At 45.9% G+C, this 23,956-nt stretch overlaps 1 protein-coding gene across 5 annotated transcripts in view; it reads left to right on the top strand.

The window, feature by feature from the left end:
- Window positions 1–23,956, top strand: part of DIP2B (disco interacting protein 2 homolog B) — a 62,787-nt gene that overhangs the window by 12,439 nt on the left and 26,392 nt on the right. For 4 of the 5 annotated variants that reach the window (XR_005952350.1, XM_041400299.1, XM_041400297.1 and 1 more), the window contains exons 2-5: window positions 14,099–14,170; window positions 18,515–18,658; window positions 18,922–19,047; window positions 21,869–22,081. Coding sequence is in view for 4 of the 5 variants with exons in the window: in XM_041400299.1 (XP_041256233.1) it covers window positions 14,099–14,170; window positions 18,515–18,658; window positions 18,922–19,047; window positions 21,869–22,081 (555 nt within the window). In the remaining variant the exon portion in view is untranslated. The remainder of the gene's footprint in view (window positions 1–14,098; window positions 14,171–18,514; window positions 18,659–18,921; window positions 19,048–21,868; window positions 22,082–23,956) is intronic. The other variant, XM_041400300.1, reaches the window with a different exon arrangement.

Below are 23,956 nucleotides of genomic sequence, written 5' to 3'. Positions count from 1 at the left end.
GTTGTATATTTTCATGGAACTGGGGTCCACCTGCCTGTGACCTGGCAGTCCCAGGAGGAATTTTGTTGTGTCTTCATCCAGAGGAATTAGGGCTAGAGGAAACAGCTCTTCAGAATTTCCTGGGTCCATGTGAGGTACTGCAGCCTGCAGGTGTTTTTATGGATGCTCAGACTGGTTGTCACTGCAGGTCAGCGCTGTGGTCAGGAGGAAGATCTCAGCTGGGATTCTCCAAGGAATTGATTTTATTTCTGCGTTTTTTATGCAGTTCTGTGTTGTGCTTGTAGAATCCCAGCGCTAAGAAAGAAATAATCCTGTGGAAGTAATGTTGGAGAGAAGTGGTTGTTTTATTTCCCAAACATCATCATTTCTCTTGAGAGACTGTTACGTGGCGTGGCATGAATTTTACTTCTGTGAAACACATGGAGTCAGCAGAGAAGTCTTGGAGAACAAATTGGAGGGCAAGGATCCAACCCGGAGCTGTGTCCACAGTCCTTCTCTTTCAGAGGTTTTTGCTTAATTGCAGATTTTCTATTTGGTTGTTAATCCTTGAGTTTCTCTTTATTGGCAGAATATCTCGTCTTAAATTATTACTGTCAACACGTCCTTAGCCCTTCCTGCCCCTCCACCCCCTAATTGTGAGTGCTGTCTGTGGTGCTTTGCTTTGCTGTAAAAGGCTGTGGTGTTTGCAGCTGAAAGCAAAGCCTGCTGTGAATTTCATATTTTATCCAAAAGACACAAGCAGCTCCCCATTAATATTATTCCATTGACACCCTGGTTTTATAAACAGTGGAATGCTCTGTGGAATGGTTGTTATCCTGTGATTATGGCTCCATTAGGCACAGGAACAGATGGTTCCTGTCCAAGTACTTTTTATGTTGTCATTTCTAGCAGGAATAAAAGGGAATGTTGAATTTTCTTCTCTTCAGTGGTGAGGCTGAAAAGGTCACATAGGCTGTGGTGGAGGAACTCATATTAAAGTGAGGTTGACAGACCAAGTAGGAAGCGAACTGGAATCATGGAATGGTTTGGGTTGGAAGGGGCCTTAAAGCTCATCTCATTCCACCCTGCTGCCATGGACACCTTCCACTCTCACCTTCCACTCTCCCTGGTTGCTCCAAGCCCTGTCCTGACTGGCCTTGAACACTTCCAGAGGTGGGGAATGATGTGGAACATCCACAGAGCACGTGGATGCTGGAATGGGCTGTAGGTCAGTGGAGCAAGGCTGCAGTTAGGGTGATCCTCAGAGGGGCAAACCACTGTGCTCTGTGGGACCTCCAGGTTTGGAAGAGGTGGTGTCTTCAGATGGGCAAACCACCGTGCTCTGTAGGACCTCCAGGTTTGGAAGAGGTGGGGTCCTCAGACGGGCAAACCACCGTGCTCTGTAGGACCTCCAGGTTTGGAAGAGGTGGGACTCCTGCAGTGATGGAGAGGGCAGGGCCTGGAAAGTCCCAGCCCAAACAGAGGTGGAATTAGGCCACAGATGTCCAGGAGCTCTGCCAGGGTCCCGTGTGGAGCTGAAGCAGCAGCTTTGCTCTGTGCACCTGTGTCCATCTGTGGCCTCCATCCTGCCTTTTTCATCGGGGGTGATGTGGAACTGAGCACGTCAGGGTCCCCACAAATGACTGACGAGTCTCATTCCATACCCTCAGCAATTCTTACCTTGCTTTTTCAGGTCATGCATTTGTTTTGTCTCTTTTTTTGTAGGTTTGGGGTTTTTCTTGGATATTTTAGAGTTGTGTATTAAATTCTGCTCTGTCCTTGCCTAGAGAGAATTTAGGTGGCAGGATTTTTCTTGTTGTGAGAACCAGAGAGTTCAAAACTGGACTTCTGTTTTCAATGAGTAAGTTGGAGGATTTTCCTGTCTTTTTACATAGTAATAAACCCAAGCTAATTCTGTAGAATTAATTGCTAATGAGAAATAATGCAATAAAGTTTAGTTTGTTATTGAAAGTAATTCTGCTTCCACCTTGGAGGGACATTGGCTATTGCTGAAACTGCACAGTCACCTTTGCTTGGAATTTAATGCAAAATGGAAAATTAAAATATGATCTCACTCTCATTAAAATTAAGTAATTGATGTCATCATTCAATTACAAGATTTTTTAGAAGCTTTCGACAAATCTTTTCGGGTTGTTATTAAAACCTGACCAAGCAGGGATCCTTAAATTGGAGGAAGTGGGGGTAGTTCTCTGTTAGGTAACAGAGAGGTAAGGGAGCATCTCAGGAAAATCCCCAAGTGGCAAACTCGACCCTGAACTCCCAAAGGCAGTGTCCTTCTCCTCCATGGAGATTCCAGCTCAGCATCATCCATTGCAGAAATCTTTCATCTCTTGCTCCGGGCTACACAGCTGGAGTGGCGAAGGAGACTCGGGGTTTCGTGCTGCCTTCATCATTTTCACAGTATGAATATTTAATTTAGGCTTCTTAAGGCTTTTAGCAGATTTGTCAGCCTGCTTCCTGTGGTGCTGTATGTGAGGACAACTGGAGAAAACATTTGGATTCGCTTACAGTATGGAAGTAGGGTTTATTTGTTTTGATTTTTTACTGAAATACTTTTAAGAAGCTCATCTTTTTCTGTGAGTAACTTCCCCATAATCTTAACCAGAAAATAGAACCAGCAGTTCTTACTTTTCCAGTGCCAAGCAGTGTTTTGGTGACAATGTCCAGCTTTTACTTGGTTAGGGCTGAAATCTGTTCCTACTGCTGTTATGTGGTTAGAAGGTAATATAAATATTTCATAATTGTGGACCTGTTTTTACAATAAGTTTGATCTTGGAGGGATTGCACCTTGTTAGTGCAAATTCACCATGGAATTTTGGCCTGTTATTAGACATAAAGTTCTTTCTTTTCCAAATTCATTATGTTCTGGTCAGGTGAACAGTGCAGGACATGAGGGTAGGTCTGGTTGCCTTTCAGCACGTGAGAGCCCCTTTTGTTTGCGTTCTTTTAGTTTTTGTCAAGTTGCTGACTGTGTGCTCTTAAATAATCCTGCTGATTTCTCCATACTTCCTTCCCTCTACAGGCGAGACATTTGAGAAATCAGTTTATTTAAGTTGGAATAGGAGATATTGCACCCTGAGAGAGGCAACGGGAGGAAAATTCTCTGTCAGAAGTAGCTGTGGATTTGGAGATGGCTGGTGAATAAGATCTTTTTTACTTTTAGGCGTGTTTATTTTGGTTCAAAGTCCACTGGTGTCAGTGTGGAAGGGATATATGTCCTCCTAGTTTTATGAAAATATGTTTTGACTGTGAGGTACTGATAGAAAGCAAGAAAATTCCACGTGTGAGAATGTTTGTGATTGGAACAACCGAAATATTGGGGTGATATCACAATATCCTGTCTAACAGGGGCAGTAAATTGACTGTTCCTTCTCTTTATGGTAAAAGGATACTTTTTTCTATTTAAAAAGGCCACTTTGCAGCAAAAACTGAATGTCATTCATTTTAAAGAACTCTTAATGTGCTTTATCAATTAGGAGAAATGGGTATGCTGGGAGAAAAGTCTCTTCTCCCCTGCGGCAGCCGAGTTCAGTGACTTTGGGGGGTGGGTTTGCAAAGTGCAGCTGAGTTGTTGGGTTCTCTTTTCTCTCGAGTTTGGCTCGTTATTTTGATCTTCCACACAGCTTAAAGGCTTTCACATGAGCAGGATCTTGCCACATCCTGCTCTGCAGCAGGAACAAAGCTCTGCTGGAGCAGACGTTGACTCTGCCCAAAGAGCCCTGAACAGAAGTCGCCCCTCTCGTGATCCTTCTCGTAAAGAGCGTTGCAGCTGACAGGATAATGGGGTTTTTTAGGCCTGCTGGTGACGTGCCAACAGGGTTTCCTTAGCAGTGCCATTCTTTAAGGAGCCGTGGATGCTGATGTAAACACAACTGAAAGCTTCACACAGCCCGGACCGAGCGCAGGGCCTGGAATCTGCTGCTCATGCCATGCTGTGCAGGACATTTTTCTTCTGCTCTGTCTATTTAAATCTGGTTTCCCAGGCTTGTAGCCAGCTTGAATGGGTTGTGCTGTTGAGTGCAGGAAAGCTGGCCTGGTGGCTGCGTGGAGGAGCTGTCCTGCTCCGTGGGGCAGCCTCCCATTCCCAGGATACAGAATCCTCTTTGGAATGGGGGTGTGCAGGGCAGATTTAAGGCTATTGAACGAGGTGTTTTGGTTCCCACTAGTCAGGCTTGAAGGGAATGAGTAGGAAACCTCTGTGCTGCTCCTGGAGCTGCTGCTGCCTCCGTCAGGAACGCGTTGGGAATTTGGTGGGAGTCTCCGCCAGTCAAATTACAGGTGTCGCACACTAATTGGAGGCTGGTAAAAGTTTAATAATTGTATTGCTTTGCCTTTAAGTAGTGGGATCCTGCTCTGATGACTAATCCTGTTTAATAGTGACTGTCCTCGAGTGAGCACTTGGGAGTGCAGTGACTCGGGGTTCTGTTCCAGATTTCAGTGCTTTGGGAGAAAAAATGTATTTTACTCTCTTGAGCAGCCACCACTTTGTCTGCTGCTTTTTCTATGGAATGGGAATAACATCCTTATAAATACACCCTTGGTACTGGCTCCTAGGGAAAACCAGGGCAGGAAGGGTGTGGGATATGTGTCTCACCTCTTGATTTTTGAAAGATTCATTCTTGCGATTGATTGCTCGCTGTGCTTGGTTGGTTCTGTTTTTCAGTTGGGTTTTGTTTCAGGAGGGATCTTCTAAGTGCCAGTGCCTCCATCAAGTTCTCTTTCTTTGTTTCATCATGCATAATCATCGACCTCATCGCTGTGACTTGGAGTAGCACTATCCCATCTGGAAATACATAATTGCTGTGCAGGGTGAGGTGCCAACTGGGTTAGGTTCTGTGCTGTGTTTAAGGGCAGGTCAGAGCTGCTGAATACGTGGTGTGAGCAGCTGTGTTTGATCACCAGATAGGGAAGTAATTGCTCTTAATTTCTTTCTTCTCCCCTTCTTGCATCTTATTCAAGAATCAAGGATTTATTTAGGAAAAGTAACTTCAGGTCCAGCTGGAGTGAAGCGGGCTGTGTATCCAAACTGCCTTTTGGTATGGTTGGACAAGGTGTTGCTGTGGAGTCAGGATGGGAGGAGAGTTACCAGCAAGGAGTCCCTGTGGCACTTGGCTTATGATAAAAATTGAAGCCAAGAGAATTATTAAATATTGACACCTGAGAGCCAAGAAAAGGTGTCTGACAGGAGTCACACACAGGATTAAAACCCACAGTAACTTCTGTTTTAATCTCTTTGGGTGCCAGCATGGTTTTCTCCTTGTTTTAGTTCCTGGGCTAAAACCAGGCTTGATTTGGAAAATCATCTGTCCACACTTGTCTATCCCTTTTAAAAGTGCAGACTGCCAGAGCACGCAGAGTTTGTGTGTAATCTCTTGTTGGGCTGGACAGGCAACTCCTGGGAGAGTGTTATCAGCACTCCCAGCTCAAACATTCAGTGTGTACCTGGAGGGTGACAGTGCTCTACCTGCCTGAATCAAGTGCTGAATCACAGGGCTGTCACAGTTTAGTCATTTCCTGGGAAACTTTGCTTTTCAGTCTGGTGGGAGAGAGCGAGGTCTGCGCTTGCACTGGGGAGTGAATACTTGGGAATTTCTGCTGGTGTCTGTGAGCAGGAGGTTAGTCAGCAAAAAGAATTATTCAGGGCAGAATCACTTCAGCTGGGTTATTTAATGCTCTGTCTTGCTTTACTCAGCTCAGCTGGTTCTTGGGTATGTGTGTGACACTGTCTGTGTCCCCTCCTGCAGATTGTTCCAGTGCTAAAACCCTGCAGTGCTCCTGCCTCTCCACTCACATGGTTCTCACTGACTGCATATTAAAAATAGATGAAAACATTTATCCTGAACAGATTTTGTAAAATCCTGCTTGTGACAAAGCCTTGGGTTTGCTGCCTTCAGGAGGGAAAATGTATTTCCCCCCTGATGACAAGTTGTAGCTATTTAAAGGATTTTTTCTTTTTATCCCTAGGATGAGGTTACATGCAAGATTTTTTATTTGTATATGGGATTCAACTGTTTATGTGCATGTGCTGCACATAAATTTTATGGGTAACATAACATTTATATGGCTGCACTTCACAATACTATATCATATAAAGTTGACTTTGGTGATTTAATTTTGTAGGTGTTGGTTGGAGGCAGTTGAGCAGAGCCTGTGTTTCGGGTTATCAGGGCTAACACAGCTGATGGAGTTGAAGATTTTAAGAGTTTATCTTCAAGAGTCTTTGGAGCCTTTTTAAAAACATTTTGCCTTTTGGAAAGGTAGATGTTAGCTGTGCATTGGCAGCATGATTTGTGTGACTGATCACAGAGTCACAGGATCACCCAGGCTGGAAAAGCCCTCCAAGGTCATGGGTTCCAACCTGTGACTGATCCCCACCTCGTCCCCAGCCCAGAGCACTCAGTGCCACATCCAGTCACTTTTTGGATACCTCCAGGGATGGGGACTCCAAACCTCCCTGGGCAGCCCCTTTCAGTGTTTAACTGCCCTTTCCATGGGGAAATTCCTCCTGATGCACAAGGGCATTTTGCATCCCCTTGTCCCAGCTGAGGATCTGATAGGCAAAGTCTTTCTGGCTTTTTAGCTCTTCTGTAGAGGTGAAGAAGAGGTCATTTGACCAATGTACCTGAGGAAGTCCTTGAAATAAACTTCAAATAGAGATGCCAGGTGATGCTGTGTGAGCCACACACAGTCACGGTGAGCACGTTCTCATGGCTGCTGTGAGAGAAGAATCAACCAGAGCACAGTCACACCCACAAGAGGCTCTTTTATTCCCAGTCCTAGCTCCCAAAGCCCCTGAGAACTCATTTTGCTGACCCTGGGTAGTGCTATTTTCAGCAGAAATGCCCGTGATGAGTTACCAGATGTGTCTTTATGCTGGGGAGGGAGGGTTTGTGGCTGAGATTGAGCTGGTGACACCTCCTTGTCACTGATGCCCCCAGCCCAGGTGTACAGAGGGGACTGGGCCCTGTCCTTAGCTCACCCACTTGGTGATGCATCACATATGGCCTCGAAGATTACAGCTGGAAATACACAGCCCAGACGGGTGAGCTGAGGACACTGGATCTGCTGCAACTCGGAAATGCTGCTGGAAGATAAAGAGATTCTTCAGTGTAGTTTCAGGAGTTGGATTTACTGCTTAAAGTTAAAACAATAAAAAAAAAACCTTTAAGGTTTATGGCACCCAGTGAGTGACCTGGGGCGAAGAACACCTTGTGACCTGGAATGACCCAGACCTTGAACACAGGGCAGCCATGCCACAGAAACCTCATCTTGAATGGAGTTCTTTTGAAATAATAAATGTTGAGATTAAAATAGTTTTAATTTGGTGAAACAACACTCCTAAGCCTTTAGAAAAGGGTTTTGGAACTGTAGAACAGAGCCCCCACAGTGCTGCGGCCAAGTCGGCTTGTTCTGTGTGTGTAAATTAATCTGGAGCTGATCTGTCTGTGAAACTTTTAACACCAAAGCTGGAGCAGTTTAATGCTTGTGCCCAACAAACACAGCTTTGTGAGCCCTGCTGGGTTTTCAGTGCCCTATTCATGCTCCTGGTGGGAATACAATGGTGCTGTTAAAGGGAAACCACAGAGCCCAAACCTGTGCTGGTTGTTTGGTGACAAGTACAGGGAGTAAGGTGTTGTTTCTCTCAAGAAATCAGAGTTTTACTGGAAGACTGTTAGTTCACAGACCTTGCTAAGAAGGAAACCTGATATACAGCTTCACCCAAAGGAAGGAGGAGGGAATCTTTGAAGCTGCATCATCATTTGGCCTCAAACAGAACAAGGCAGTTGTCTAAACTTGTTTCAAATGTAGTTTTTGTGCTGCAGTTGAGGCTAAGTAGGAGGAGTTTAAGGCCATTGCACAGGTACAGTGCAATATTTGAGCACACAGCCTTAGAAAAAAAGGTTTAAGTGTTGTTTTTAGGCTTGCTAAAGCCTGAAATTGAGGATGTCTCAGTTTTAACCCTTGGTAAAACCACTGGGGAGAGAGTGGGATGTCTAGAAGCTGCCAGTTCTCCAGGAAAATCACAGAAACCCAGACTGGCTTGAGTTGGAAGGGAACTTAAAGCCCATCCAGTGTCACCCCCTGCTATGGGCAGGGAGACCTTTCCACTCTTCAGGTGGCTCCAAGCCCTGTACAGCCTGGCTTTGGACACTTCCAGGGATGGAGCTGCCACAGCTCCTCTGGACAACCTGTGCCAGGCCCTCTCCACCCTCACAGGGAGGAATTTCTTCTTTAAGAAAGGTGGGAAGCAGCTCTCAGTACATAAATGAGTGTTGACAGCATTCCTTACTATGTGATGGTGTTGTGTCCATTTTTTGCCCAGGCCGCAAGTGCACTTAGTCCTCACTTTGAATTTCTCAAATGTCCTACCTGCCACTCCAGTCACACTTGAAAGGCCTTATCTGGAGGTGACTGCAGCAAAAGAACATTCTGGACTTTCAGCAGCACTTCTGGTCTTCATTGTCTTGATGTTGGTAGTCCAGGCTCAAGCCCTGCAGACCCAGGCTCTGTGTTCTGCTCTTTCAGAGAAGGTTTGAGGTGATAAAACCACAGGGAGATGTTGCCTGTCCTGTGCCTGGACATCAAAAGGGGAGTAGGCAAGAAAGGCCAAGTCTCCAGGTCATTCACAGGGGTGAGACCTGAAATCCAGATGAATCAGTGATAACAGAATAATTAATTATTTTTGTTACAATCTTGTCGTGTTTGCTTTTAGTAGAATAGCTGTCTGTGTTTTGGGGCTAATAGAAGTACCAGAAGCACCACCAGGATTCCCTGGTAGCACAAACTGTTGGAAACATCAACAGATTTTTTTTTTTTTTTTGAAAGCATACAAACATTTTTTTAAATGCACACAAACTGCTTTCCAATTGGAATCTTTTCCTTGCTGTAGCCCAGTGTTTGGAGGCTTTGTTGGGGAGATGCTGTGCTCTACGTGATCATTTTCCTTAATTTCTCCACTGTAGTAATTATGGTTTTGTTAGACAGTAAATGATTCAGTGCTCTCATTCCATGGGGGAAGGGGAGCAGGGATGTTGAAAGAGGAGCATTGTCTGAGCTAGCAGGATTAGCGGGTGTTACCACCTTGCACTGATTGAGCACCACTGGTTAGAACAGATCATCAGCGCTAATTGCTGAAAAGCAGCCTGGCGTCACCGGCCGGGTGGGGAGTGAGGCTCCCGGGGCTTCTCTGGGGCAGGGTTTGGATCCAGGTGTGAATCCAGGCTGAGCAGGTGTCCTTCCCGGAGCTTCTCTGGGGCAGGATTCGGATCCAGGTGTGAATCCAGGCTGAGCAGGTGTCCTTCCCTGGCTTCCCTGGGCGCTGTCACTGCACGCTCATCCTTTCCCTTGCGCTCCCAACCATCGGAACATTCCAGTTGGATTTGTGCAATGAGGATCGATTCTGTTATTTTCTCCCAAGAAATTAGGAGAATCAGATGATGATTGTAGTGGTGGGGAGGGTTGTTTTTTTACACCTGGTTTGTTCCAGGGCACTGGTTACCTGTGGAAGCTGAAGACCGGAGCTGTCGCTGCAGCAGGGGTGGCAGGAAGGAAGAATAGCCTCTTCCTCCAGCACAGCAGCAGCTCAGCTCACTCTCATCTCTCCTCTAAAACCCCTAAAGCTGCTTCCCTTTCAGCAGAACCCCATTTCCTGGGCAGGGCCTCAGCGTGGGGAGGCTCAGCCTCAGCTCACTGCGGATATAGATAAATGCAGAGTGAACGGAACAGAAATGGGTGGTGGTTGGGAGGGAGCCAGCAGAGTCTCAACACTGTTTGTGTTTTAATTTCTTCCTTGGGAATGAACAAACACCATTTTATAGCCAAGTTATTAGCTCTCGTTTGCTTTGCTGGTGTTTCTCTGTGGTGCCCTGTCTTGTATCTGCCTGGAGAGGGGTTGTGGTTCTCAGGGTGGGTTTTGAGCTCTCTGGGAGAATTTAGCACCCCAAATGTCACAGAGTGTTTTATTTATGGAAGGGGGTTAATGATTGACCAGGTTTATGTCAGAGGAGTGAATGGTTCCAGAGTTTGCAGCCCTGTTGTCCTGGTACTCTTCCTGTGGCTGTAATTTATGATATTCCATGAGGAAGTCCACGTTTGTGTTCAGATCTCTCCATTTCCTCTAGATCAGCAGAAAAGGAATAGGCTGAAAGAAAACTTCTCCCTTAGCAATTCTTTTGTGTCTGTGTCAGTGGATTGGTACCAAATTTGGACTCTGCATGACCAGAAAAGAGGTTTAATTCAATAATTTCATTCCACCTGTGCCCTGTGTCAAAGGCTGGCCCTGCCAATTTGGTTGTGACAGTTGTGGTTGCAGTAGTCAAATCATCACATCCATGAGGTGACTACACCTGCCACCCATGCCTGCACATGAGGTTTTTCCCAGGAGGACAATCCCTGTGTCTTGCTGGAGGTTTATTTCAGGTGATTGTGGTTTGGTTCACACCTGCATGGATGGTGCTGCAGAAAGAACTCAGATTTATCTCCTTCTCCAAACCTTTCAGTCACTGCTGCCCATTTCCACTTCAGTAGGGCTGGTCTCAAAATTGAGGCGTTCCATTTTCAAATCCTGTGCAGGTGTTTGAGACTGTCAATCTGTTTGTCAAAATAATGATCTATTTTTTTATGTTAACATAAAAATTCAGATGGAATTGGGAATTAAGCACTAGGAAGACAGAGAGGGAGTGCCAGGGAGTCCCAGGAATCTATCAGCTTTATTATATTTATTGCTTGAATTTTTCTCCTTGAAACTTCCCTGCTTTTGCCAAATAGCATTAGGCTTTATTTTTTTATTGGCTTATGCTCAGAGAATCCTTTTTACAACAAGATCAATGATGGGCACCACGTGCCAGTTGAGGTTGCAGGTAGTGTTGTGGCCTGAGTTAGCTTCTTGTTTCTCAGTAGGATCTCACCTTGGCTTCAGATTTCCAAATCAAGCCTGGGAACCATACTGCTTCCATTCCAGTGTGGGTGGGTTTGTTTTATTGGTAGGATATTAGTGTGGAACAAGTAATTGGAGAGAATTCTCTGTTTCCCAGCATGTGAAACGGAATGGGGTGCTGGTACTACTTAAAGTTCTGGTATTTGTTCATAATGTACTTACACTACTTGTATGTGTTGTATTCCTTATTAATTTCACCAATTTTCTGTGGCAAATGTTTCATTACATGTAGTGTGTAACCCCCAATGTGAAGAGTACAATTAAATCTTGTGGAGAAATTAATCACAGAATAACAAGCTCTGAGCAAACCTGTGGGTTGGCTTATGAGGAGAAATCCCTCCCCTTTCTGTGTGCCTGTGCTTTCCTGAGGTGTCCATCCCCTGGCTCTGTGTGCCTCCCAAATGGACATGAGTGTTCTGGCAGCCCAAAGGGTCACCTTGTCCTGGGGGCTGCCAGGGCCAGTGTCACTGGCCAGGTGAGGGAGGGGATGGTCACACTCTGCTCTGGGGTGGGGTGGCCTCACCTCCAGGGTGTCAAAAAGATCTGAAGCTGTTGGAGAGGGTCCAAAGCAGGCTCTGGAGGAGTGGCTCAGGGCTCTGGGGCTGTTCAGCTGGAGAAGAGACTGAGGGGAGACTCACTGGGGGCTGCAGCTTCATCCTGTGGGGCAGCTCCCATCTCTGCTCCCCCTGACCAGGGCCAGGACACGAGGGAAGCACTGCAGCTCTGCCAGGGGAGGGAAATCAGGAGAAGATTCTTCTCCCAAGAGGGTTCAGGCACTGCCCAGGCTGCCCAGGCAATGGGCACAGCCCTGAGGCTGCCAGAGCGCCAGGAGCTGCTCCCAGGGATGCCCAGGGTGGGATTGTTGGGGTGTCTGTGCAGGACTAGGAGCTGCAGTGGATGATCCTTGGGGTCTCTTCCAGCTCAGGACATTCCACAGTTCTCTGAAAACTGCCTCTGAAAGTGGAGGCAGGCCTGGGCAAAGCTGGTGGGTTTTGAAGCCCCTGCAGTCACTCAGCACGTGGTCCTTGGGCACACAGAGCTCAGTTGGACGTGTCCCTCTGCCTGCACGTACCTGTGCGGTGGTGAGTGTCACCTGAGCTCTGCACTGCAACCAGGAACTGAAATTACTGCTTTGCTTGGCATTTCAGTGCGTTGTGGACATTCTCCTTTTCAGCTGCTGCATTTGTTTGGACTTGTTGGGCCCTGACTCAAACGTAATGTCGGAGGAGTGAGATAAAATTCTGTGTGCAGATGCACACCCTGCCCCGAGCAGCACGAGTCAGAGAAGGATGGAATCATGGAATAGTTTGGGTTGGAACAGACCTTAAAGCTTATCCTGTTCCACCCCCTGCCATGGCAGGGACACTTTCCACTATCCCAGGTTGCTCAAAGCCCTCCAAGCCTGGCCTTGGACACTTGCAGAGATTGGGCAGCCCCAGCTTCTCTGGGCACCCTGTGCCAGGGCCTCAGCACCCTCACAGGGAGGAGTTTCTCCCCAGTATCTTATCTAAACCTCTCCAATCTGAAGCCACTGAGTCCCACTCCAGCTCTGGAAGTCCTGGTCTCAGTATTTGAAGTGCCACTGATGTTTGAGTGCCCAGCACTGAGGAGTGGAGTCCATTCCCTTTCCAGGCATTCCGCAAATCACCTTTGGAACCAAACTGGGCACTTTGCTGGAATGTTTTAGCAGACACTGGTGGTTTTGGGAGGCTTAGAGCCTGAAGCCTGTAATCCCCTTTTGTGGTGTGGAGGGGACTGGCAGGAGAATCCTGTTAGGGGCAAACCCTGCAGCCAGAGCTGCTCTGGGGCTGACATTGCTCCCTCTCCGTTTAGGCTCACGGCAAAGAAAACATCCTGTTTGTGATCACTCACTTCTTGTCATCGTGTAACTGTGGCTTGATTTTAGCTTGATACCAAATAATTCTGTTTTCTTAGTGCTGTGTGTTTGATGGTCCCCCATCTCTGGGAGATGGGAGCTTGTGAGCGCCGGGCAGGCTACGAAGAGCCTTGAAACGCTGCAGGGCTGTTTGTTTTAATCCCTCCAAGGTTCCAGTCTTTCTTGTGGTTCTGATGTAATGTGAGAAATTAAAACAAAAGACAGCAGCCAGATGGTGCATCTCCAGGATCAGACAGATTAGTTTTTTAAAAGAGGGAAAAGTTTACAAATGCTTATTCTGGTCTCTAGAGTAATCACTCTAATAAGAATCACTCCAGGGGGGATTCTCCCCCTCTGTTCTGCTCATGTGATGGCCCACCTGGGGTCCTCTGTCCAGTTCTGGGGCCCCCACCATAAGAAGGATTGGAGCTGTTGGAGCAAGTCCAGAGGAGGCCACGAGGTTGATAAAAAAGGGACTGGAGTACCTCCCTTATGGAGACAGGCTGGGAGAGCTGGGAATGTTGAGAGGAGAGAAGAGAAGGGAAGGGAAGAGGAAGAGGAAGAGGAAGAGGAAGAGAAGAGAAGAGAAGAGAAGAGAAGAGAAGAGAAGAGAGAGGTGGTGTGGAGACTTCACAGCACCTTCCAGGGTCTGAAAGGGCTGCAGGGAAGCTGGAAAAGGACAATTCATCAGGAACTGCAGTGACAGGACAGGAGGAATGGGTTCAAACTGAAAGAGGGGAAGTTTAAGTTACATATGTGGAAGAAATTCCTCCCTGTGAGGGTGGTGAGGGTGGTGAGGCCCTGGATCATGTCCATCCTTACCTCAGTTTTTGTAGATCCCCTACGCAGCTGCTGCAGTGGATTCACTTTGTTTGCTGTTTGATTAGTTGAAGATGAGGCTCTGAGTTTGCACTTTCCCTTCACCCTTTTGGTTGGGAATTATCCCACTTTGTTCACATAAGCTGTTTTGTGGTTACACAATATTTTCATGCGCTCCCAGTTTCCCTTTTTAGTTTTTCACTGCTTTGATATTCCAGTTAGATAGCTGCTGTGATCCACATTATTGCATTTAAATAGTGGATAGTGTAGGTCTCTGATCCCAAGGGAAACTGCAGAAGTTCTGTAATATGGAGCTTTGAAATCTTAATGTGCTCGGATTTATTGAGTTTCAGGTTTTCTTCAGCTGTGTTCAGGTGAAACCTTCATGGCAATGGAAAAAAATGCAAGCAGACCTCAAATTGCAAAATTCTGATGTGATTAAATGAGGTTTCTTTGCTTGTTTTTAGGGGACATCACGCAGAAGGGGTATGAGAAGAAGAGAGCAAAGCTGCTGGCTCCGTATGTCCCACAAACCCAAGGTAGGTCCTTGTTTTGGCTGGAATCACCTCCCACTCCCTTGGCTCTGGATCAGTCATGAAGGTGCTCAAGAACCATTCTGGAAACATCCTCCAAAATACCTGTGCTGTGTCCTTCTTAGTGCCTTGTTGGAGAAACATTAGGATTTTAATAATTTGTTGCTTTATTTTGAAGTCACGTCCTTTGGGTGCAATTGTTCCCTTTGGTTCAGAGATCCAGAGCAGCTCAGCTGGTTGTATGTGAGATAATTACATATAATTGTAAACTGAAGGACGTGGCTGAATGTGTGTCTAATCATTATTTTGGGGCTTACCCAGAATAATTGTTACTGATATGCTGAGAGGTTCAGCCATTAAAAACTGATGTGTCTGGTTTTGATTTCAGGCAGTGACTGGCTATGACAGGGAGTCCTGAACGGACCTACTGGAATTTACTGAGCCTGGTCTACTGCCAAAAAAAAAATTGATAAAGAGTAAAAGCTCAAAGTGCATTTATTGCCCATCAACACCCACGGGACTGGGGGAAAATGACAGCAGCTCCCTTCAGGCACTTGATGGGGGAAAATAAAGTTGTCATGTGGCAACTTCCTGACTCTCCCACCCCAAACCACTGCCCGGTTCCTGCTCTCCAGCTGGTTCTCTGGTTGGATTTGGTTGTTTATTCTTCTCAAGGTGGGGCTCTTTGAGATTGGGTTTTATACAGTGTATTCTGTCTAAGCCACGTGCTGAAGGGAGCAAGGCAAGCAAAAATGTAATTTAGCCTTCAAAATGGAGATTTTGTTACAAACAGCTCTCCGAGTGCTGAGGACTCCCTGGAGCAGGATGTGATGGGAATCTCAGAGACTTGGTTGCTGCCTTTTTATCAAATCTATTTCTGTTACTTAAAGAAGCCCAAAACGAATATACACATGACTAATCCCTCTTGATAAGTAGGTATTTGTTGAGCAGGTTTTACAGTCCTCAGGCTAGCATTTGTGCCAGTGGAGATCTCAAGCCTGAGGAGGAAATGGGGAATCCTTGGATAGTTCAGGAACTCTTGGCAGCCCTGCTTTTGTCCCGAGTATTCTGAAGTCTGAAGATGATACAATCCTGGCCCCATCCCTGGCACTGTGCACATGTTTGATTTGTCTCAGAAAATGTTTAATTAGGAGGGGAAAAAAAGTGTTTGGCAAGACTGGGCTCTGCTCTGTTAATTGTGGGGCTTTGAGAGCCGCCAGTGGAGCTGAGGTCCAGGCAGAAGCCTGGGATGATGGAGGTCACCAATTAACCCAGAGGTTTGATTGCCCTTCCGGCCCAGCTCTGCAGCTTTTTATCCATCTCACACCCAGCTGCCCCAGTGTCTGGGAATCTCCTGTTGTAAAAACCCCGTGGAAGTCATGCGTGAGGGATTCGGAATCGGGTCACCTTGGTAATGAGAAGAAAATTCATTTAGTCCACAACAACAACAACAACAAAGTGCTTAGTGCTGGCATTTCGTGCCATTTCTGTGAGCACTGGACTGGTGTTGGCTGATGGAGTGTCTCCATTTCATGGATGTGGGATGAGAGGAAGGGAGGGAGGGTGACATGTCAGGGCATGTCAGCAGGATCATTTAGGAGATTCCTGCTGCTTCATCTGTGCTCCATTCACATGGCCTCAGGAGTTAAGGCAGCACTGTTAATTACCTAAAGATGCATTTTTTCCTGGTGCAGCATCCATTAAGGTCCATGTAGCTGCTAACTCCTGAAAAGTCTCTGCAACCTGCAGATCCCAAAATCTGAAGTCTCTAATTCCAGGGAGTTCTCCATGATGGGGGTCAGCAGCAAGCACAGCAAATGAAGCCCATGGAGTTGGGCCAGGTGTCCCTGGGTCCTGGGAGTGTATTCAGGCTGCCCTGGGAACCCTGGAGGCTCAAGTTGGTTACTTCCATGTTTTTATGGGTATGTAGCTTGAAAAAAATAAACATCTTCAAGGAATAGGCAGTCCAGCCCAGCACTGCTGCTCCATTCTCTTTGCAGACAGTGGAGTGGCAGGTTTGCAGCTGCTTCCTTGTGCATGTGGCACTTGCTCTCCTTGTTATTCATGCAAACATTTATCCTTGTTGATCTTCTAATGGTTCAATCTCTGAATCTCTAAATCGTTGGCCCTTCACCAAAACACGGGAATCACAAAGCAGTCAATTCTCATTAGAAACTAAAGACAGCCAACAAATCCATGGCATCTTTCAAAGCCAATCTAAAAGAATTCATTTTTCATCTCTCTGTCATATCTGTCATGTTTCTGCCAGCAGAAAGTGCAGCTGTAGCAGGATTATTCTGAAGGGAGCACTAAATAAATCACCTGTCACCTGCCAGGCTTGGCTCACTTGTGCTCCTTTGTTGTGTAACCATCAGTGATTTACACTCTTTCCTCCTCTGTGTCTGAACGCTTTGTGAGGCCACTGGAACATGTTATTAAGTCAGAGCAAAATATTGAAACAAAGAGCTTGTTTTCTGTGTGTCATGTCACTTAGAGCCACCTCTGATCCCTTCCTAACTGGAATGTCATGTTTGCCCTGTTATGCCCTGCCGAGAGATGAGAGGCTTGTACAAGACTTACGAAAGAGAACTGAATATGAATTTAATAATTCATTCAAAATAGTGTTAAATCTGCTGCTGACATCTAGTGGGTGCCCTGAATTTGTAAATATTCAAGTGATCAGAAAACATGAAGCTTTTCTGTTTGGTCTGTGAGGTCGTGTTGGTTTTGGATCAAAATAAAACTGGGCCGGGTTTGGTGAAGGCAAATAAATGCTACAAAGATGTTAAACTGGTTATCAATGGAATGTGTTCTAGAGTGACAGGAAGGGACACAAATGATGCTTTTGGATGTGGGTGAGCTGAGATTTTGAATTCATAATCTTGCTCTGGTGCCCAGGTCCTGTGCCTGAACCACAGAGATCTCTTTTCCTTTTCCATTCAGCTTTTTGTGCCACCTGCACATTTGCACGGGGGATGAGTGTGTTTTGATAAGCAAATACAGGACTCTGATATGTGTTACTATATCCAAAAAACACCAGTGGAAAGGGGGAATAATGTTTTGTCCCCCTAATGTGGTTTGAGGATTTCTGGCTAGCAGGAGATCTCCTCTTTAACTAGAACTAAAAGTTCTCAGTTTTTGGCATGGTAGTTTAAAGAACCATTAACAATCCACAATTAAGTGGGTTGTTAGTTTGCTCTAACATTCACTAATATTCCAATAATATTTTGCTCTTTGGCATTTTAAAAGGGACAGGAGATGGATGAAGGAAGATGAGGAATTAAAAAAATGTCTTTCTACAAGAGAGATACTGAGGGGCTGGAGTGTGTCCAGAGATGGGAACAGAGCTGGGGAAGGGGCTGGGGAGCTCCTGAGGGAGCTGGGGGTCTCAGCCTGGGGAAAAGGAGGCTCAGGGGCGACCTTTTCACTCCACAACTCCCTGGCAGGAGGGGGGAGCCAGGTGGGGGTCAGGAGGATTGGGTTGGACATCAGGAGGAATTTTTCATTGAAAGGGTGGTCAGGAATTGGAGCTGCCAGGGAGGTTTGGAGTGCCCATCCTGGAGGTGTCCAGGGAAGGGCTGCAGGTGGCACTCAGCACTCTGGGCTGGGGACAAGGTGGGGATGGAGCACACCTTGGACTCGACGGTCTTTGAGGATTTTCCAGCCTGAAGGATTCTGCAATTCTGTGGAGATTCCTGCAGCTAGCTCAGGGTGGTTTGCTGTTCTTGTGAGTCCCTGAAGTTGTTTACTTAAAACCACACAACTCAAAAGTGGTGTAACTGGATTGAAAGCTCAGGATTTGTGGTTTCCTCTCCATTTCTCTGATCCTTTGGTAGTTGTGAGAATTCCAAAGGAGCACATACAGGTGACACAGTTGCTCTTGGTTTTGCATGACTCCAGGTGACAACCTGGAGGAAATTACAGCTGGGTGACCTCTGGGTTATAGTTTTCAAAACTTCCCTCTGACATACAGATTCATTTTAGAATTGAACTTCCAGCAGCAACAATTCTGAGTTGCTCTTGCTGAATTATGTAAAATTATACAGTTTATCAGATTATCTATTTTCCTTCCTGTTTTAATGGGAAAAACAAGTTTTTCCTGGATGATAAAGCCATGCTCTGGACATGCCGAAAGCCAGAACCAACTGGAGGTCTCCTTGGGTTTGTGATTAATGGGAACAGCAAAGGCTCTTGCTGCTGGTTTATGGTTGTTGTTTTTCCAGTCAATAACAATCTGGTCACTGGGACACTGAGTGACAAACCAGCTTTGTGACATCCACAGCCCTGTCATGGGAGAAGGGAAGAGTGTGGTCCAAAAAAGCTCTTTTTATTTCCCTCTCCGTTTTCCAGTGGTTGATCCAGCTCTACAGAAGGAACCCAAACCTCAGATGCCAGTTCCATCTGCAGCTCCAGCCTCAGCATCATCCTCCTCATCCTCATCCAAATTCCACCGAGCTCGCTCAGGGGGAGCCAGAGATGAACGTTACCGATCAGGTAAGGGCAGGGACAAGAGTTCCCGGGATTCCTCCCCGTGGAACTTCACTTCTGTTCATATTTTTTGGGGCCTGAAGGTGTTCCTTGGATCACAGGCCCAGAGAGGTTGTTTTGCCTAACTGAAATGTGAAGACATTTAACTACACTGTACACGGAGTTCAGAGCTATGCACTAACGCAGTACAGGATTTAAAAAGCAGAAAAACTGAAATGTTAAAGCATCCCCTTGGTGCTGTGCTGGTGCTGAGGTGCTTTCCTCTGCAGACATCCACACGGAAGCAGTCCAGGCAGCGCTGGCCAAGCACAAGGAGCAGAAGATGGCCCTGCCCATGCCCACCAAGCGCCGCTCCACCTTCGTCCAGTCCCCAGCAGACGCCTGCACTCCCCCAGGTGAGGCTCTGTGGCATGTAGGTAAAAAACTTATTAAAAAGAAAATTTAAAGTATTTATTTGTTCTTTTTGTTTATTTAAAAATCTGTATTTTTATTTTAAAATATTTATTTATTACTTTATTTATTTATTTATTTTATTATAAAGGAACTGTTTATAAAATAATTATAATTACATTTCTATAGAATTATAATATATGTATAAAATTGTAACTTAAGCCTACTACTTCAGCTAAGTAAAACTAACAGCAAGGCTGTTAAGTTCCCATGTAAAAAAATTATAGAAATCAATTTATGTAGCAATCTACTCTTGTTTAAAAAAGCAGTTTACACCTATAAAGATGGAAATTCTACCCATAAGAACCCTTAAACAAAATATGTAAACATCTGTGGAAAGAAAAAGCCTTTACACATACACACACAAACACCTTCTAACCAATAAATTGAGTAGCAAAAAAGTTACTAGCCAATTAAAGTCAAACACAATAACTTTAAAAACGATATAAAAATAGACTGTAGCATTAAAAAATCAGCTTTTCTGCATAAAAAACCCCTGGAATCCTGTCTGTTTCCATTACAGCAAGGCTGTGCTGGGCTGTCCAGGGATGCACCTTCCAAACCAAGGGGCTGCAGTGCTCCCTGCCAGTGTTGCAGCTCTGCAGGGAGTCTGTCAGTCCTCTCAGGGCTGGGAAGTTCCCTCTCTCCCAGGAGTTCTTACAGAACCACGTGGGGGGATCCTTGGGATGTCCTGGATGTCCTTGGATGGTCCTTATGGGTCCAGCCTTGGACTTTGGGTGGTCCTTGTGGGTCCAGCTCATGGTGTTCCATGGTTGTGTGGTTCAAACGGGCCAGAGCTGAGCAGGTCTGGACTGAGGCCACTTCTTCCTGTTTCTGATGGATAACTCACATCTTGATATCATGAGCTATAAAGATGGAAATTCTACCCATAAGAACCCTTAAACAAAATATGTAAACATCTGTGGAAAGAAAAAGCCTTTACACATACACACACAAACACCTTCTAACCAATAAATTGAGTAGCAAAAAAGTTACTAGCCAATTAAAGTCAAACACAATAACTTTAAAAACGATATAAAAATAGACTGTAGCATTAAAAAATCAGCTTTTCTGCATAAAAAACCCTGGAATCCTGTCTGTTTCCATTACAGCAAGGCTGTGCTGGGCTGTCCAGGGATGCACCTTCCAAACCAAGGGGCTGCAGTGCTCCCTGCCAGTGTTGCAGCTCTGCAGGGAGTCTGTCAGTCCTCTCAGGGCTGGGAAGTTCCCTCTCTCCCAGGAGTTCTTACAGAACCACGTGGGGGGATCCTTGGGATGTCCTGGATGTCCTTGGATGGTCCTTATGGGTCCAGCCTTGGACTTTGGGTGGTCCTTGTGGGTCCAGCTCATGGTGTTCCATGGTTCTGTGGTTCAAACGGGCCAGAGCTGAGCAGGTCTGGACTGAGGCCACTTCTTCCTGTTTCTGATGGATAATTCACATCTTGGATTTCATAAATGTTTAATGCTCAGCACACCAGAGGAGGGTTTGCAGCCCTGTTTGTTTCTGGGCAAGGACCTCAGAGGGGTCTGCTGGGATTCCACAACTTGCAGGACTTCTCTCACCCCTGCCACGTGCTGCCTGCAGCAGAATCCCTGGTGGCACGGTGTCTGTGACGATGCATGTGCAGCACAAGTCAATAACCCTCTGTTTTCCAGCAGCTGGATGCACCGATGACAAACGAGTCCGTGTGATTTTTGGCAGTGATTTCTATGTTGTGTCTCATTGTGCAGAAGCATCGCAGCCATTTGGATTGACAGAGTCATCCAAAATGTTATGAATCCACATCTCCTGGTGAATTCATAGTTCTGAAACTGCTCTGCTGGGCCACGTCACTCCTCCTCCTCCTCCTCCTCCCTCCTTCCTGTTTTATCACACTTCCTTTTTCCCTTCCTTTCTCCGGGGGGCTGATGCATGTTCCTGGTGTCTGCTTGGGTCTCAGCTCTGTGCTCACTTGTCCAGGACTGCAGCACATCCTGTGCTGGGGGAGTCACACCAGCACTCACAGCATGCCTGGAGTCAGGCCTTTGTCTCAGCTCCTAACTCCGTTCCACTCTGGCAAGTGGGTAGAACATGATTTACTTTGATTTGCCACTCCAGTGTAGGCAGAAAATCACTTTGAAGAACTAAATTTTAGGCCAAAGCCACTCTTGTGTTTGTATTTAGCACTGTACAACTCAACATCTCAAGAACTGAGCGCTTGCTTCATGGTAATTAAATAATTAGTTGACAATTTTGGGACAGCTGAGGAATCTGTGCTCTGGGACACACAGGAAGCAGTTCCTTGCTGTAGATTTCTGTTTTGTTTTGGGGTTGGGCTTTTTGTTTGTTTTCTGCAATTGAAAGGGCTCCATTTAGAGCCCAGACAAAAGCGATTTCTGCTGTGGCCTTGGCACAGTTGTTTCCTGCATTTTCTTTGTTCCTGGGACTTTGCAGTTTGACAACGACCCTGACCCCTCCCTTTCGAGTTCAGAATGACCAGAGTTAGGCAAAACAGCATCTGCTTTATGGAATGTGAACAGAAAAGTAATGAGAGTTAAGTTCTATGCTTGGAGACCCCAGGGGAAGGATGTTGTCTGAGGAGGTGAATCAAACAGGGGTGAGTGCGTTCCCACCAACAATTCCGCTGCTTTAACCTCTGGTTTGGCCAATGTGGAAAACAGATCTTCCTGTGAAAGCCTGTGCTGTTGATATGTGATTGGAAAGAGCATGTTCAGTGCCATGTGCTTTTCCCTAAGCAGCTAGATTTTCTTTCTGCTTCCACACAGACACGTCTTCCGCCTCCGAGGACGAGGGCTCGCTCAGGCGCCAAGCTGCTCTCTCTGCTGCATTGCACCAGAGCTTACAGAATGCTGAGTCTTGGATCAACCGATCTGTTCAGGGGTCATCCACATCCTCATCAGCATCCTCTACACTTTCCCATGGAGAAGGCAAAGGGACCAGTGGGTCACTAGCTGATGTATTTGCCAATACTCGAATAGGTAGGAGCTGGGTACAAACAGAACAATCGCTTCGAGTTCAGACTGTGTTGATAAAGCTGGAGTTGTTGGTGAAGCTGGAGTTGTCCCTTGGAGAAGGGAAATTCAGAGCAAGAGTTTAGGTGGCGTTGATGGAACTTGCTAGGATTGGTTGGAGCTGCACTGTCACGCTGTTGTTTTCTTGAAGAATTTCAGAAGATTGAGGTGTTGTGAAAGGGAGAGTGGGGAGCAGGAGCTTCTGGAAGCAGGGAAGACTCCAGGGACAGTGTGGACAGAGCAGGAGGCACAACTCTCTGTGTCCTGTGTTGCTGTATGTCTCCAGCTCTTGGGAGCTCCCATGGGTACAAAGCTGCCCAGTGCAAGTGGCATTTTCATCTGTGTCCTGACGAATCCCTTAGGGGTGTCTGTGCCTGTGGAGTGGGGAAATGCTGTGTTCAACATCCTCATTTTGCTCTGAGGCCCCATGGTTTATTGTTTGCATTAGATCAGGAAAGAAAAAGAGCCAAATGCAGCCGTGTGTGTGAACAAATGAGCCTGTCATTAAAAAACAGGGTTAGAGGAGTAAAGCTTTAGCCCAGCTCCTCATGGCTGTCTGAGGAATAACCAGAGCATCCAGGTACTGAGGAGACGGAGCAAAATCTACAGATCTGGATACCCCAGGCTCAGTTTTCTGAGGCTCTGAGGTGCTCCTTGCTGCTGATGCTTCTGTATGAAATGGCCAAGTTTGTTTTTGCTCTGTGTATGTTTGTCCTTTTTAGCTGCTGGTGAGGAAATTCCTGCACCGTAGGACATTGTCTGTATTTCGTGTGCTCTCTGCTTCTGCTTAACTGGGTTGGGGCAAGCAGTGCTTAGAAGTGCTGGTGATTTTATCTCTCACTTATTTATCCTTTTATTGCTGTTATTTTTGTTTGTTTATTTGCTGGGATGCAAATTGTTTCCTGAAATGGAAAACTGAGGAGATTTCCCATAAAATGTAGTCAATATAATTAATGTCTTTGAAGCAGAGAGGCTGTTTTTAATTGAAGCATGCAGAAGGCCATGAATTAAGGTAACACAGCTTTTTACCTCCAGAATATCTACTGTCTAATCTAATTAGTGTCTTATGCAAAATAGAAGCTTTGAATCTTTTTCAGGATTCTATTTGCCACATTCATCACTTGTTAACACCTGGTTTAAATGAATAGAACTCTCACATACACAATTCTGTACATCTCTCTCTTGAGAGCAATAAAAAGTCCTGCAGATGCTTGGATTGTACAAACTCACTTGTTAACACCTGGTTTAAATGAATAGAACTCTCACATACACAATTCTGTACATCTCTCTCTCGAGCAATAAAAAGTCCTGCAGATGCCTGGATTGTACAAATCCACATCCTTTCCAGTGATTTTAGAAGTTCAGTGCATGAGAAATATTCCTTGCCACTGTGTCTCCAAAGGGATGCAGAAATGAGTTTTTTTTCTCCTTAGAAAAAGGGGAATCGGCACAGAATCAATCACAAAACCCTGTCAGTGGGAATTATTTGGGATTGGACTTCAGACTACCTATAAAAACCCAGCCCATAGTTTCAGATTGTTGGGTTTTTCCTTTGTAAACAACAGTTGCTGATGCTGTTATTCCAGAATAGAATATTCTTGCCCTATCAGATGACTGAACCTGCTAGGTTGTGTAAAGAAACCCCACATTAGCAAAAATCCCTTGTTTCAGAGACAGTTCACAGGAGAATTCCTGCAGGTGCAGTTGCAGCCTTGGCTGAAAGGCAGGACAGTGTCTTGCAACTTGAAGCAGAAGTAAGACCCAGCTCACACTATTCATTGGAGTTATTCTGTGGCTGCTGGACAAGCTCTGTAACCACCCAGCTGGAAGGGATTGAAACCC

Source organism: Onychostruthus taczanowskii, unplaced genomic scaffold (assembly GCF_017590055.1).
Source record: "Onychostruthus taczanowskii isolate IOZ18803 unplaced genomic scaffold, ASM1759005v1 scaffold178, whole genome shotgun sequence".
NCBI classification, from domain to species: Eukaryota; Metazoa; Chordata; class Aves; order Passeriformes; family Passeridae; genus Onychostruthus; species Onychostruthus taczanowskii.
This window is presented reverse-complemented; position numbering and strand designations above follow the sequence as displayed.